At 33.7% G+C, this 14,161-nt stretch overlaps 1 protein-coding gene and 1 long non-coding RNA gene across 4 annotated transcripts in view; one reads left to right on the top strand and one right to left on the bottom strand.

Annotated features, from left to right (window-relative positions):
- The window catches only part of PFKP (phosphofructokinase, platelet), a 44,707-nt gene that overhangs the window by 2,803 nt on the left and 27,743 nt on the right, over positions 1-14,161 (bottom strand). Inside the window, exons 16-20 of one of the 3 annotated variants that reach the window (XM_084509295.1) lie at positions 13,332-13,484; positions 7,593-7,745; positions 2,885-3,049; positions 1,673-1,734; positions 543-654 (exon numbers count right to left, since the gene is read on the bottom strand). In XM_084509295.1, coding sequence (XP_084365421.1) covers positions 543-654; positions 1,673-1,734; positions 2,885-3,049; positions 7,593-7,745; positions 13,332-13,484 — 645 coding nt within the window. The remainder of the gene's footprint in view (positions 1-542; positions 655-1,672; positions 1,735-2,884; positions 3,050-7,592; positions 7,746-13,331; positions 13,485-14,161) is intronic. The other 2 variants (XM_084509294.1, XM_084509293.1) reach the window with 2 other exon arrangements.
- On the top strand, positions 154-6,956 carry LOC311431593. The gene is made up of 3 exons (XR_014689545.1): positions 154-166; positions 4,154-4,263; positions 6,930-6,956. It is a non-coding gene; the product is annotated as an uncharacterized lncRNA (long non-coding RNA).

The raw sequence follows: 14,161 nt of genomic DNA, 5'->3' as shown, positions 1-14,161 counted from the left end.
TCTACATGTGTTTTTAACTGTACCTCAGTCTTGGTAATTACCATAGCCAAATTAGAAACTTATTATCTGCCCACTAACAATCAGCATGAGTTAAAGAGAGGGAAGCTACAGAGACCACAAGGAGAAGCTGAATGCTGTCTCTTCTACCAGAATAATCCATCTGCACGTAAAATTCCTTAACCAAATTTCTTCTCTTCCAGAGAGTTCCAAAGCCAGATACATTATGTAATGGTAGAGATGTATGTTCTACATATGTATTACAGTAATAACGATAGCTGTAATGTCTATGATTTTTTTTTTTTTTAATATAGACAGAGGGAGAAAAAATAATTATTAAGAAGCTAAAGGTTGTTTTTTTTTTTCCTACATTTTAAGGAAGGAGTTGCAATAAATTGTGATGCTAACAAACACTTCAGAGCTACCTATGAGCAAAAATCCACACACTTTTTAATTCTGAGTCAGACTTACTTGAAATGCTTGAATAGTGTGTGCCCTTTGTGCATATAGTTAAGCTTGTCTGTAAACTCTAAAGTCATTTTTACCTGCTGCATGTGGCCCAATACATTTTTTCGACAGTCAAACACTCCTTTTCCTTCTTCAGAATACAGCTGATAGATGAAGTCAGTTGTGTAGTTCTCATTGCAGTTCTCATTTCTGTAACAATTCAGGCCAAATAGTCATAGCTAATTAACTGCTAAGTAGTCAATGTCTTTACAGATACTGAATGACAAACATCTTCCCAGTTTCTTGATAGCAGCGGTCACTGCTTGGATAATTTCATCTAATCCCATACGTTCACTTTCATGTTTCATGAACATATTTTGTGTAACATATTCATGATTTTAAAACCTGCATTACTTCTACTATACCAGCATTACTGGCAGGTCAGCTGGAATCCATTATTGAATAAGGTAGCGGAAAGTAAAATTTATGTCTGACAACTTAACTATGCAGTGGAAAAACTTTACAAACAGAAGTTATACATACTGGCAGTAATGTCAGTATCTTGCCATTTATAAAAGCATGGATGATGAATAACACCTGGTCTGCTCCTTATCAGTACTTTAAATGTCAAGTATTTTTTCACCCTAATCACCATAAGCAGAAAAATGTAAACAAGTGTAATAGCTTCCTCATACAATTTATTATAGTACTCATTTTTCAGCCCTTTGCTACTCAGCACACTGAAGGTAAATGCTAATGAAAGAGAGAGAGAGAAGCTGCAGACTGATTCAGGATGCCTTAGAATGGATAATTTTAAAACATGTTAAATAACAAGTTTTAAAGTTTTTGGTCTTTGAAAAATGGTTTATCCTGTGTTACCTTGTAAAATCTAAGTAGAATTTTTATAGTAAAGGCTATATGTGCATGCTAGTTTTCACTGTCTTTATTAATAATCTACAGTTAAAAATCATTGAGAAAATAGGCTGAAAAGAGAATCAAGTATTAGATTATAGAACAATTGTATTTACATAGAAAGAAGGAAGTTTTGGGCTTCAGCTCCCAGACAGCTCCCAGACTTGCCTTCTGGAGCAACAGCTTTGCTAATAATCTCATGCTAAAGGAATAATCAAGGAATACAGACTTGAATTGTCTTCACTAGTGGCCAAACAGCCTTGGCTGCGAGTGCTCAGCATCACAGATTTCACTTACTACAACTATTTTTGCTTACCTCAGCACTAGACCACGCTGGATACTGGTTTTCATCTTTTCAGTTAAGTGTTCCACATTAGCCTAGAAACAACAAAGGTATTTTTAAAGAGATAAGCACAACTTTTAAAGAGCTTGAATGAACCTACGAGCTTATCCTGAAAGCTCGTGTAAAGATTCCACATCAAGTAATATGTACAAATTCAAATAATCAATTTTAGAGATCCAGGAAAACATATTGAGTATGGCTATTCATCTTGGGTTAAAATGAACTTCTTCTTCTGCATCACAAATTTAAATTGTGATTTAAATTCAAATCACAAATTTAGATTTTAGTAGGCACATAAAATTGTTATTTTTTTAATGCTATACTGATAGAGCACCAAATTGGATTACCTTGATATACATAAAAATACATTGTCACATAAGGTCTAATCCTGCCGTTACTCCCAATCCTTGCAGTCCTATATGGATCCAGCAATGTATTACCGCATCAGTACTCCCGTGCATGACATGAAGAGTGCATGCCACTGCAAAATGAGTGGGGAGGAACTACAATTCACTTTCTATCTATTAGGAAATCTGTATCTGCTCAGGTTTGTATTAGTCCATGACAGCAGCTAGCACTTCAGAAGTGTAAAAGCCTTGTAGTAGACAAGTTTCACATCAGCTTACCCTCTGCAAAGTCATATCCTAATCTGTAGCCCTTAAATCCTAAAATCTTTATTTCAATAACACTTCAAAAATGCTCGTAATAGTTTATCAAAGTCAATATCTAATCCACCTTAAATCCTGTTCATTCCCTGACCTGAGCAGCCTTCTGACACAATGAGCTGAGGCACAATTATAATGGAAAAGGTGTTTCTTTTTATCCTATATTTGTCTGTCTTTTCAAGCTGCTGAACTTTTTTCATTTACATGTTGCTTGAATTTCAATCAGAAGAACAGAAATGAAATGATACCCTAATAATATTTAATGGTTAATACAAAAAAAATCATCAGTTAACTGACCCTGACGCCAAGAACAACTGGGTGTATGTTCCTTTAGGTAATAAGGCATAAAAACTGGAACTATTTGACGGTGCTACTGACAAGCATAGCTTTTAGCTATAGTATAATTAAAAATAAACTACAACAAAAAACAAGTTAGCTATCTACTTCAAATATATACATGTATGTTCAACAGTTTTAGGATCTACCTAAAAATGAGGAAAACATTTCTCATTTTGCATACCTGGAGCTCTCGAATATCAAACTGTTCTTCAAAAATATAAGCAGCATCAGCTCCTGCCGCAAGGGCCCCCATATTGGCCAGATATCCACAATAACCGCCCATGGTCTCAATGATGAATACACGACGTTTGGTACCACTAGCTGACTGTTTGATGCGATCACATGTCTACTCAAAGATAAGATATTAGAAATTTTAAATTCTGAATTTTTATTTTATGTCACACATTTTTGTGTCACATTTTGATTTTAAAAATTTTATTAAGAGATAAATTTTAAAAGGCTCCAACATAATATAAACCATTTAACTACCATAAGTCATTTTCATAAGTAATATATTGAACATCACACTAGCAAAACATTTTATTTTGACGATCAACACTTGTTTCATGCAAATACTAACAAGAAATAAATTTGTCTTGTGCATGAACATAAAAATTGTGATAGTTTTCTAACAGAGATACTAATACATATATTAGAGCTTTTTAATCAGTTTGAGCATAAGTTTCTCTTCTTTACTTTGACTCCATTCATTACTGAAAAGCTTTTATCATTTTACTATTGATTTTAAAATTTACTGCACTCCTGACTATGCTCAAGTTTAAAAAAAAAAATATGTAACTGTTCATACTCTTGGGTATGTTCTGCTCTGTGGATTACTTTCCAACAAAGATATCCACAGAAATACTATTCAAGCACTACTGGAGCTATTGCTCCTTTATTTATTTATTTGTATCATGCTCTGAACAGCCTAAGAAACATTCTCTACTAGGAGAGCTGATGCTCACATAGCACCAATACTACCAGTATTTACTATGGTTGCTTAAGAAACTTGGGAAAGAGTAGCAGAGAAAATCTCCAGGGTTATAGGACCTAGGAAACTGACATTACTACGCATAGCCATGCTATAAGAAGCTAGCTGACAAACTCTCACTTCCTGGAATGAAAATATTTCTACAGCAACTGTTCAAAGTTATTTTTAAGTCATAGGACAAAAATACTTCCTTTCAGGAAGAGATTAAGAAAAGAAACATATTACTTCCTCCTTTTCCTTCAAAATCAATAAAAGTTATGCTAGACTTGGTAACAAGAATAATTTTGGAAAGTTGATGTATAGTCCATACATCAGTTCCATTTGGTAAAAGTAAGAAATGAAAGTATCTAGCAATCGCATAATTTTGAAACTTGAATTATATTTTTAAGAACTCCTCATGCCTTACTAATTTTCTGAATGACCAACTACAGATCCTGTTAATATTTATTTGTTTCACAGATTTTTACAACCAAAAGCTTCATTCAGATAGCAACAGGACTTCAAGAAGAAATTGTGAGCTATAGGAGCTTCAAAAATATACCAAACAGACCACAATAAATACTGAATTGGTAAGTGAGGAAACTTAAAAAGACTAAAACTTTTAACATCATAGTGCTTAACGCATTCAGAAACTAAAACCAGTATGCATTTATTTAGGTCCAGCTACCAAAAGATGCATGTAACTTAATCTATGCATCTTTATATTTTCACACATATGTAAACGTATACCTCTACCCCCCATGAACCCATACACACACTCAAGTGCAGAATTCACACAGATGTATTAAGAATACTGATTAACACTCTGTTATGGAAAATGTTTCTGAATACTTCTGTTTATCATAACCTAAACAAGTTTAGATAGAACTTCGTTGTTTTTTTCAAGGTGACATTTTCTTTTACCCGTCTTGGATTTTACAGTGTCCTCAAGCTTTCCTGTTCCAGATGTGGTTTTGTGGTTTTGTAATTGTTGCAGAATGCTGGTACTTGGTATATGGTAAACAACAAATTTATAAAAGTCCCTATTACTTGTAACAGTAGCAGGCACATTGATTTTAACTCAAAAAAAAAAAAAAAAAAAAAAAAAAAAAAACATGCCCACCCCCACATGCCTAGAACTGGATTGATAATACATTGATTTCCTTCTGTTTGAGAGACCTAAAACATTTGTAAACTTCAAGCAAGTTTTCCTGCTGCTGGTACAAGAACGAAATTTTCTGCTTTGGGGATTAACCATTTTAGATGTATTTAGAAGGATGTCTCTTGTAATAGAAATGCAGAAGAAACTGTCTGCTATTCTTGCTGTCTCAGAATAACTGTGACAGAAATACTCAAATGGCACTGATAGATTTTAAAGAAATTCAGACAGCTTTATAGGAGATACAATACAAGTGTTCTTATTCAGTTAGCAGCCTGACTCAAGACTTAAGAGGATTAAGTTCTAGGACCCAATATGCATGAAATCAGACTGGATGAAATGTGATCTTTTCTAGCCTTAAGACACACAGGTATCTCTGTATGTACAGATGTTTTTATTTAATATGGTTAGCAGTAATCTTCTGCAATCTAGTAGCCATACATTTCAGTCTTCTACATGCCTGCTATAGACAGACAGACCATCTTTATAAACTGTTGCTATGTTGCTTTCTAAGCAATACCAATCACCATAATAGCAAATGGTGGTGTTAGGTACTAAAACCAGAAGGCAAGGCAATTCCTTTTTATGAACGTCTCATGTTTTTTACTGCGATGATATATAGACTATCATACAATCAGTTTAACTTGTCACGTTGCTAGCTCCTTTTATCTCAGCTTTTTCATGGTAGAATTTCAAATCCTTACTTTAATTGACTATGATGAGGAAAAAAAACACATAGCTTTTTACATTGATGCTATATTTCCTGTTTTAGAATAACTGCCAGTGAAAACTTTGTGTGTACTTGTCTACACAACAATGGATTTTGACATTGGATTTTGACATAAAACATTAGCATAGATTTTTATTTGCTACTTTCAGGGAGAGAGATTTGTAGCTGGTATTAACCCAGGAATTTTTAATTCATGGTTATGGGGTCAGCTTCAAAGAAACTGAGACTATAATAGCAAAGACTACTGCTGTGGTAGAAGCCCTTTGTTACTTGTCCATATTTCACTGCCTTGACACTACCTTCTGTGAAACCTCACAGTGAGCTTGGTCAAGTAATTGATCAGGATTTTAAGTCACCTTTCATTTTTTTCCTCCCCATTGCCCTGTCTCCTAAATAAGCTTCCCCTCCTTAAAAATCTAGAATAAAAATTGTTCTAGCCCTTTTTCCTGATGGTCTTGGAAAAAGTAGAAGTGAACCTATACAAAATTGGAAAAATAACATTCTTAGAAATTATATTTACCAAATTCTGTCTTGGACTTCAGTCTTGACTCTGTATTTTTAATTCACATCCTACTCCATAGGCTAGAAAGGCCAACGCTCAAGAGTATGATGCAGTTTCAGGACTCTTAAACATGGAGGTATGGTGATTCTTTCTGGAGAACTTTTTAAGATTCCATTGCTAGTTGTGTTGTCATACGAACTAAACCAGCTTCATGAAAAATCTGATATTCAAACCTCCAAATCAACAATATTTTATCTTTTTAAATAAACAAAACTTTCTGAAATTTAATAGATCACTTTTTTTTTTTTTAAACAGAGCATTACTGAATGCTGTACAAATTGCAATTAAAAGTACTTAAGGCAGTGAACTAAGAGGAAGCAGTAGTATGTATATTTTCTTTTCCATTGTGTTGTCGTGTTTTTATTTTTACATGTGCCTATCAGCCACACTTAAGAGGCTGGGTAAGGCAGAAGCAGCTAATGGAGTGACTAGAGGACTTGTGTCCTACCTGTGAATGTGCTGATGCTGTTTACCCATTCTACATCATAGGTTGTCTTCATTCTCTTCATTCCAGGGATGTAATATTGCATCTCCTACTGACCAGGTCATACTATATTCTGATGCAGCTATTTCATTTAGCTACAAGAGGATTTTTACTCTAATGAATAAGTAATTCTGTACCGGAGCAGGAAAACAAATCAGTTTTCAAGATGATTTCTCAAACCCCAGGATCTCCAAGCAGACTTTCTTGGCCAATTGCATAATTATTCATTTAGTTTCATAATAGGAGGTTTGATAGAACCCAAAGCTATTCAGTCATCTGTTTGCATTAGTCCTCAACCAGTTCCCTTTTTTGTTACTCCAGCAGACTTGGTGAAATGGTAAAGAATTAAAGACTTCATATAGTAATTGTACCTGAGGAAAAATGCTACAGCAGACTAGAACTAGAAAACTGATTGTTCTGATCAAAATGGAGAGCTTCACCCATAGCAAGATCTGGCTTCAAATCAGCATCAGTGATGAACTTAACTGCTTACACTATGTTTATACTTGATGTTAAACCTATGTAGTCCATACGATTATTTACGTGTTTAGTGTTAACACACACACAGATGTTCTGTTATGCTAAGTTCAGTCATTGGCCCATACAATAAATATGGTATTTATAAAAGATGTGCTTTCTTCTTTCAGCTAAATAATGTTGAGAAGCTACTTAGGATTTAAAAAAAAAAAGAAAAAAAAAAGAAAAAAAGAAATTCATAAAATCTTTTATTTTCAGTAAAAGCAAATGCCTTAAGCACTAATGCAGTAGTCTTGGATAACAAAATAGAATCCCCAAAAGCTAAATACTGACTATAATCAACTTTAATTAGGTTCATATTTAATCAGTCTTGGTAAAGTTCTTAACTGTAAAACATAAAAATTACAGTGACAGAATTATTTTAGAACACTAGACATTTCAAGGTCTTTAGGTATCCTGATGTTATGTATGTTACCATCTTAACTTTTAAAAGATACACGGTCTTACCTCCACAATAGCATTCAAGGCAGTGTCAGCACCAATGCTAAAGTCTGTGCCTGGCACATTGTTGCTAATAGTAGCAGGCAACACACAGATAGGTACGCAAAACTCCTCAAAGCGGGAACGTGCCTCATGTAGCTGCAGACAACTTTCATAGGCCTGAAGCAGTGGTACAAGTATGAGTGATACATTCCTTGTCTTTGGATTGCTCTGCTAATGACTCCTTGCATGTGATGGTAAATTTGGCTGTCCATTGGCCCAAGTGAATACAATTGGTGAGATTATTGGGGATGCATCCTGTACAGACCACAACAGTGCACTGAGGTTGCATTGGCACAATGCTCTTTGAAGAAATGCAGATGATTAGTGCAGGTAAATATGGAGTGAATATAAAGTGTGCACAGCATTAGAGGTCTGAAGCAGTTTAGCAGAAAGAAGACAGCACAAAGATGGACTGGAAATCATTCAACAAAAAGCCACTTAAAGAACAAAGTTTGATACGTGTTAAGAAGTTCAGAAAGTTAACTAGGAAAACACCTGCAACATGAAGGAAATGCTTAAAAGAAGTCTGTTTTTTAACACTATGTTATCCTACAAAGTCAAGACACACCTATTTCCACTGAGAAAAAAAAAAAAAAAAGAAAAAAATTGCCTTTGCCTTCCAAGGTTCTATCGACATCACACATGTGCTTCTATTCACATAGATCACACGGAGGTCCAGAAAAATCCAAGAACATGTGCACATGGATGAGCTAAAGTTTGCAAGTACATTTCAAAATTGCTTTGTGAAGCAGCTGTAGGTATTTAGGAAGATTCCAAATTACAAAATAAATCTGCATGTGAAAAGGATTATGTGTTCCTAACAGATGTAAAAATAATGCTTGAAATTCAAGCTGTTTTAAGTCAGTAAACTTTTTTTTTTTTTAAACTTACATTATTCCAATTCTACCTAATCCAAACTCATTCAGCATCTCTCATGATGTGTGACAATTTTTTAAACTACCTATGTAATGACTCTCCACAAGAAAGTCTAATTACATAGTATGTTCCTATTTTGTTAATCCTTTTCCCAGAAAAGAATGACGTTCACAGAAGTCTCATCTTTTTTCAATTTCTCAAATCAGTTCAGAGAAGCAAACTATGGCAAATCAAATTATTAGGTAGCTATTTCCACAAATATCTCCACAGCTACTAATTTAATCAATGACTTGGGAGAAAGCGATGGGAAAAAATTCACTCGTGAGAGCTCTGCTTAAAGGCTCTTTTCCCCAGATGGAGCAGATCCCATTCAGTGAGATGACAGGTCATATGTCATCGGGTGAATCCAGTGCAAACTAAGTTTCTAAAGTCTATGTTGACTTCAGATAAATTTTGGAAGTGCAACTTTAAACTCAGCTCAGTGCTAGGATGCATTTCCAATTTAATATCTCAGTCTAAAAAGCTGCTGTTTCAGATCTGCAGCTCTGAGTAGTATAGCCAAAACAGCGACATTATTTATTTATTCAAAACATTCTGATTATTTTATTATTATTATTTTTTGAGTGGATGAGAATGAATTTTCACTGAGAAAATTTCATTGAGCAGTAATTGCTTAGCTTAGCTTAAGTCAGTCAGTTGCATTTTTTGTTTCTAAGGAAAGAAAGTGACGTCAAAACCATAAGGCTTCTTAGAGATCTGCAAAGAAACGCTGATTAATTTCTCTGAAAAGTTTTACAATGAGACTTTTGGGAAACCATGCTGAAGGGAAATTTATAGCAGTAACTAACACAATTGGTTAGTTATGATATGGTAAGATATGTTTTTACTTGCATTAAATTTTGCCATTTCATTTGATGCAAGTGATTTTAGCAAACATATCCAAAGATTGTACCTCCACCAAGCATAAGCATCAGATAATTATACACAGCATCTTAGCATCACCGCAGAAAATACGAAAACATTTTCAATGAAAGGTAATTAAACAATTTTGGAAGGTAAATGATGGGTGGTTGTAATCATTGCTTTACATTTTATTTTGTTTTTTTAATGAGGACAACAGTAAGATCATAGAGGAATACTGTACCACATCAATAACATGTTTTAATCATTTCATATCCATTTACTGTATTATTATTTAGAAGTGTATTGGCAGAATCAAATGTGTTTTATAAAAATACAAGCAGTCAAGCACAGACTGTGTTCTGTTGACTTGTGTCCATTAAAAGGGATGGACTTACTGCCCCAGCTCCATATCCACATTGCTAGGACCAAACTGGATGAAAACTGAATTGGATAATTAGTTTGGCCAGGTTAATATTCAGCCTGTTCAGCTGCATGATTCAGATTAATGTACAATCACGTATGCTAGCACCAGCATAGGGATGATAACAGGAGAGTGGTCCTTTTTTTTTTTTTTTCCAATGAAACTGCACGGACAATCTAATAAACTTTCTTCACTCCAGTGAGAAATTGTCTTCTTGTGGCTGTTTGCTATTCTTTTTCTCATGACCAGTTGATCAGCTTGCACACCCTTCCCTTTGAAGGATGGAATGAAAATGCAGATTGTCAATTCTCTGAGCATATCAAAAGATTTCAGCCTCCTCTTTTTTCAAGTTCCTTCATTCTCCATCTCTAGCTGCTACCTTTACTTTTCATTTCCACATCTAGTTCTTATGTCCTAAATCACAATGCATATATGGGAATACATTGTTCTGGATTATTGCTCTTTCTGTCACTGTCCTCTAGCCTTTGTAGGCTTTGTTTTCAAATTTAATTTTCATATTTTCCATACATTTTCACACTGTGTAGCTAGAAGTCTAACTTTTTATTCATTCTTCTACTTACAGAGTAGATTTCATTTTTTTTTAATTTCACTCATAAAAATGTGTTGATAACCTCCACTTTTGATGGTTATTAAATAACCCAGTAATGTATAGGTTATTTCTACGTAAGTATGAAGACTAACACTTTTCTTGTCATATTTCAGAAGTCTGATATCCAAAATAGTACTCTACTTATTTCACTGAGTTAGCAACATGAAATTAAGAACACAGGTACTTTTATTACCGTGGTTAATTTACTGCTGCTTCTTTTCAGAGAAAAATTCAAGTTAACGTTCTCATCCTGTAATTCTAAATAATTTATGTCTACCTAGATACAAAAAGCCTAAAGTATACCCTATTCACATATTGAAACTTCCACCTTTCCCCAGGTATTCCAGTACTGTGGAATACTGACAATTTCTCTGACAATTGTTCTCACTGATATTTTACACTGAAGTGAAAATAGAATATATAGGCAAATTTAAAATGCTACTCAAGAGACAACCCAAATTCTACCATTCTACTGATTAAAAGTCTAACATTGTAAAATACAATTTGGAAAAAAAAAAATAATCAAGAGCATCAAAGAATCTGTCACAGAATCCAAATTCTAGTTATTGAGAAACATACCATCCACTATCGTGACTTAGGACACAGCATGCTCTTGCCTAATAACTCATCTAGAAGATCTGTAACTGTTCAAGTATTTACAGATCATATACCATCTTTAATACCAAGTTTAGGTAAGTATAAAACAAAGTAGTCTGATTTGTGTTCGTTTATTTTCTTTTTTAAATGCAACATCACCACATATGCAAATGTCTCAGGGTACCATTTACATGCCTTGACAACTCTCAAACAACCTAACACTGACAAACATCTATTAATGCCAAAAAGCAACAAGGCCTCATTACCCAGAAAATTTTACTTACCTTACTGAACGTTGTTGAGAACATAGAATTGTAAAAGTACCACAGAAAAACTAAGCGTGGTAACACTTTAGTGTGCTAATCTGAGAGCTAAAAGACGCTAATCTGAAAACTTGACACATTTACTCATCTAACAGTGTCAATAGGAATGAAAATTATATGACTTGTATTGAGCCTATAAGTCACACTTAACAGGGGACAGCATTGCTATTGAACCTGATCTGAACATGTGACACAGGAATGAAAGGAAACATTTTTTATTACCAGTCTTAGTGGATCATATTCAAACAGTCAGAGCAGAAAACTGAAAAAATACTAAGCAGGAATCTTTCCTTAACACAAAAGTCTGCTCCTTTCCAAGGAGAAAAAAAAAAAAAAAAAAAAAAAAAAGAACAAACCTTAACCTTCTAAATCTTAACCTTCTATTGGCTTGAAACTAAATCCTGCAAAGCTATTACATTTTGTATACATTTCAGAGAAAAATCTCGACAAAGTAAAATGCAAGAACAAAAAGACTATCAGTAAGATACAACACAAACAAGTTTTCAACTACTGCATTGAAAATATGGAGACACTGTCAATTTGTTACCTAATGAAGTCTAACAGTATCTAGAAACCTAAGTATAAAGCAAAACACATCAACAGTATAGGGAAAGGGAAAGAGAGGGAGACCCTACTCTACATGAAATAACCTATAAAAAGAAGGTAGTTAGGTAAACATACACAGGTTATGAAAAAAAGGAGAAAAGAAAAGTAGGTGTCATGCACAGTCATTTTACTCACCTCAATTTATGATCAATCATTTTGGTGAGATATTTTTATTTACCAGAACTGGAAAAAAAGTCAACCTTTATAAACCTACAGTCTTGTTCAAGGCAACAGTTTGGAAAACTGAAATTTCTTAACTCAAATGAGAATTATCTTGAGAAAAACAAACCCCCATGTTGGTATGGTAAACAGAAATAAATAGGTGAAAATTATGTTAATGCTCTTGAGGTTGATAGCTTTTGAGGAATCATTGATATTTTTTGAAATATTATCATGATTAAAATCTTCAAACAAATCTATATGACAGAAGAACCGATATTACATTTCAAAAGCAATCTGAGATTCTTTTCCTACTTTACACAAACATCATGGTTATTGTTTTTAGTTTTTTGTTTGTTTTTAAACGTAGCTCAACATGTATAATCAGTGAAAATATTTTTGCTCCAACACTACTGGATATGCATCTACAGATTATACTAAAAAGAAAAATAAAACCAAAAGAAGTGTAATGTTCCCATTGTTATTGCTTGGATAACATTATCTCAAAATATATAGGAACAGTATTGCTTTTCTTAGCAGGTGTATGATTGATTAGTGCTTCCTAAGTGATTCAGGTGAACTGTAAACATGCGTGCTTGATGTATTATTTGTGTGGCACCTGATAATTCTCTGATAATCCAACTGAATTTACTTTTAATTGATCCATTCTTAATTTACATTATGTTACTGTTGTATTTTGCTGTTGTTTTTTTTTTAATATAATATGTCTCAGCTCTTTATGTTAAATCTGTTTCTTTTATTAGTAGTGTATACAATTCTTATTACAGAAATGGTTACATAAATAAGGATTCATTTCTGAACAGAACAATATTCACTTGGGATTTGTCACAGCTGGGTATACTGAAACTTCACATATAACAGGGATTTTTTTTTTTCCTTATTCTACAGTGCAAATGATCATCAAGTCCTAGCTTTAGGTTTCTTTCTTTCCTATATAATAAATACATGCCATCCTATTTGGTAGTTTACAAATTCAAAGGTCATTGTAGTTTTGGATCTACCTCTGAGATCACAAAACTTCTCTCTTTTAACTAAGTATCATGAATGTGCCTATACTGAGTAATTGTATTATTTTCCAGATTAGATTTCCAAAGTTCTGGTCTATAAAAATATCCATTTCTAGCCAATTCAGTCAGTTTTAACCAGAACTGCTGTATTAGTAAGCGCACACACCAGAATAGACTTACATCAGTTATAGTGTTCAGAGCAGTATCTGCACCAATGCTGAAATCTGAACCCGGTACATTGTTGGATACTGTTGCAGGAACCATAACCATTGGAACACAGAATTCGTCATATTTCTCTCGGGCAGCTGACAATTCCAGGAGTCCGAGGTACGCCTGTTGGGCACAGGCATTGGATGAAAAATTAGGACAAATAAAATAAAGACAAGGTTGGAATGATAAAATGGAACGGGCCACAGGGGGAGCCATTTCTACCACGACACACTTCAGCAAGTCAAAGCATTAAGAATCCACTAAAATGACAGATACACAAAAAAAAACAGAAAGGATTAAAAACATGTATGCATTTGAAAAGAAACAATAAACAGAATACTCATTCATTTCAAGAAAATATGTAATTTAGACATAAAAGTGCTTTGTACAACAAATATACAAAATAATTCCCCAATCTTCAGGTACTATTACCTGTTGTTTCAAATCATAGTATTCCTGAATCAAGACATCCTTAAAAAAAATCACTTTGGTAAAGTAAGATGAACTTGAAATATGGACAGAAAACAAAAAAGAATACTTATCTTCATTTATTACAGATTTTTAAATGCACTGTTTGAGAAGAGTGGCTTAAATAAGGGACCACAGTACAATTACAACTAAAGCTTAAAAACTTTTTGATGTGTTCTGAGTATTGATATGGTATATAGACTTGCTTGTACTGCTGAAGTTATTATTTTTTTTTTTAAATATAGAAACAGCATCACATCACCTCATCTTATTTATCCATTTAGCTTACCTGTTTTTTCAGTTATTAGTCATTGCCTTGAATGCCAACTTTC

The sequence above is a fragment of the Aythya ferina genome (genome assembly GCF_964211825.1).
Source record: "Aythya ferina genome assembly, chromosome: 2".
NCBI lineage: Eukaryota > Metazoa > Chordata > Aves > Anseriformes > Anatidae > Aythya > Aythya ferina.
The sequence above is the reverse complement of the archived record's forward strand: the minus strand, read 5'-3'. Positions and strand labels throughout refer to the sequence as shown.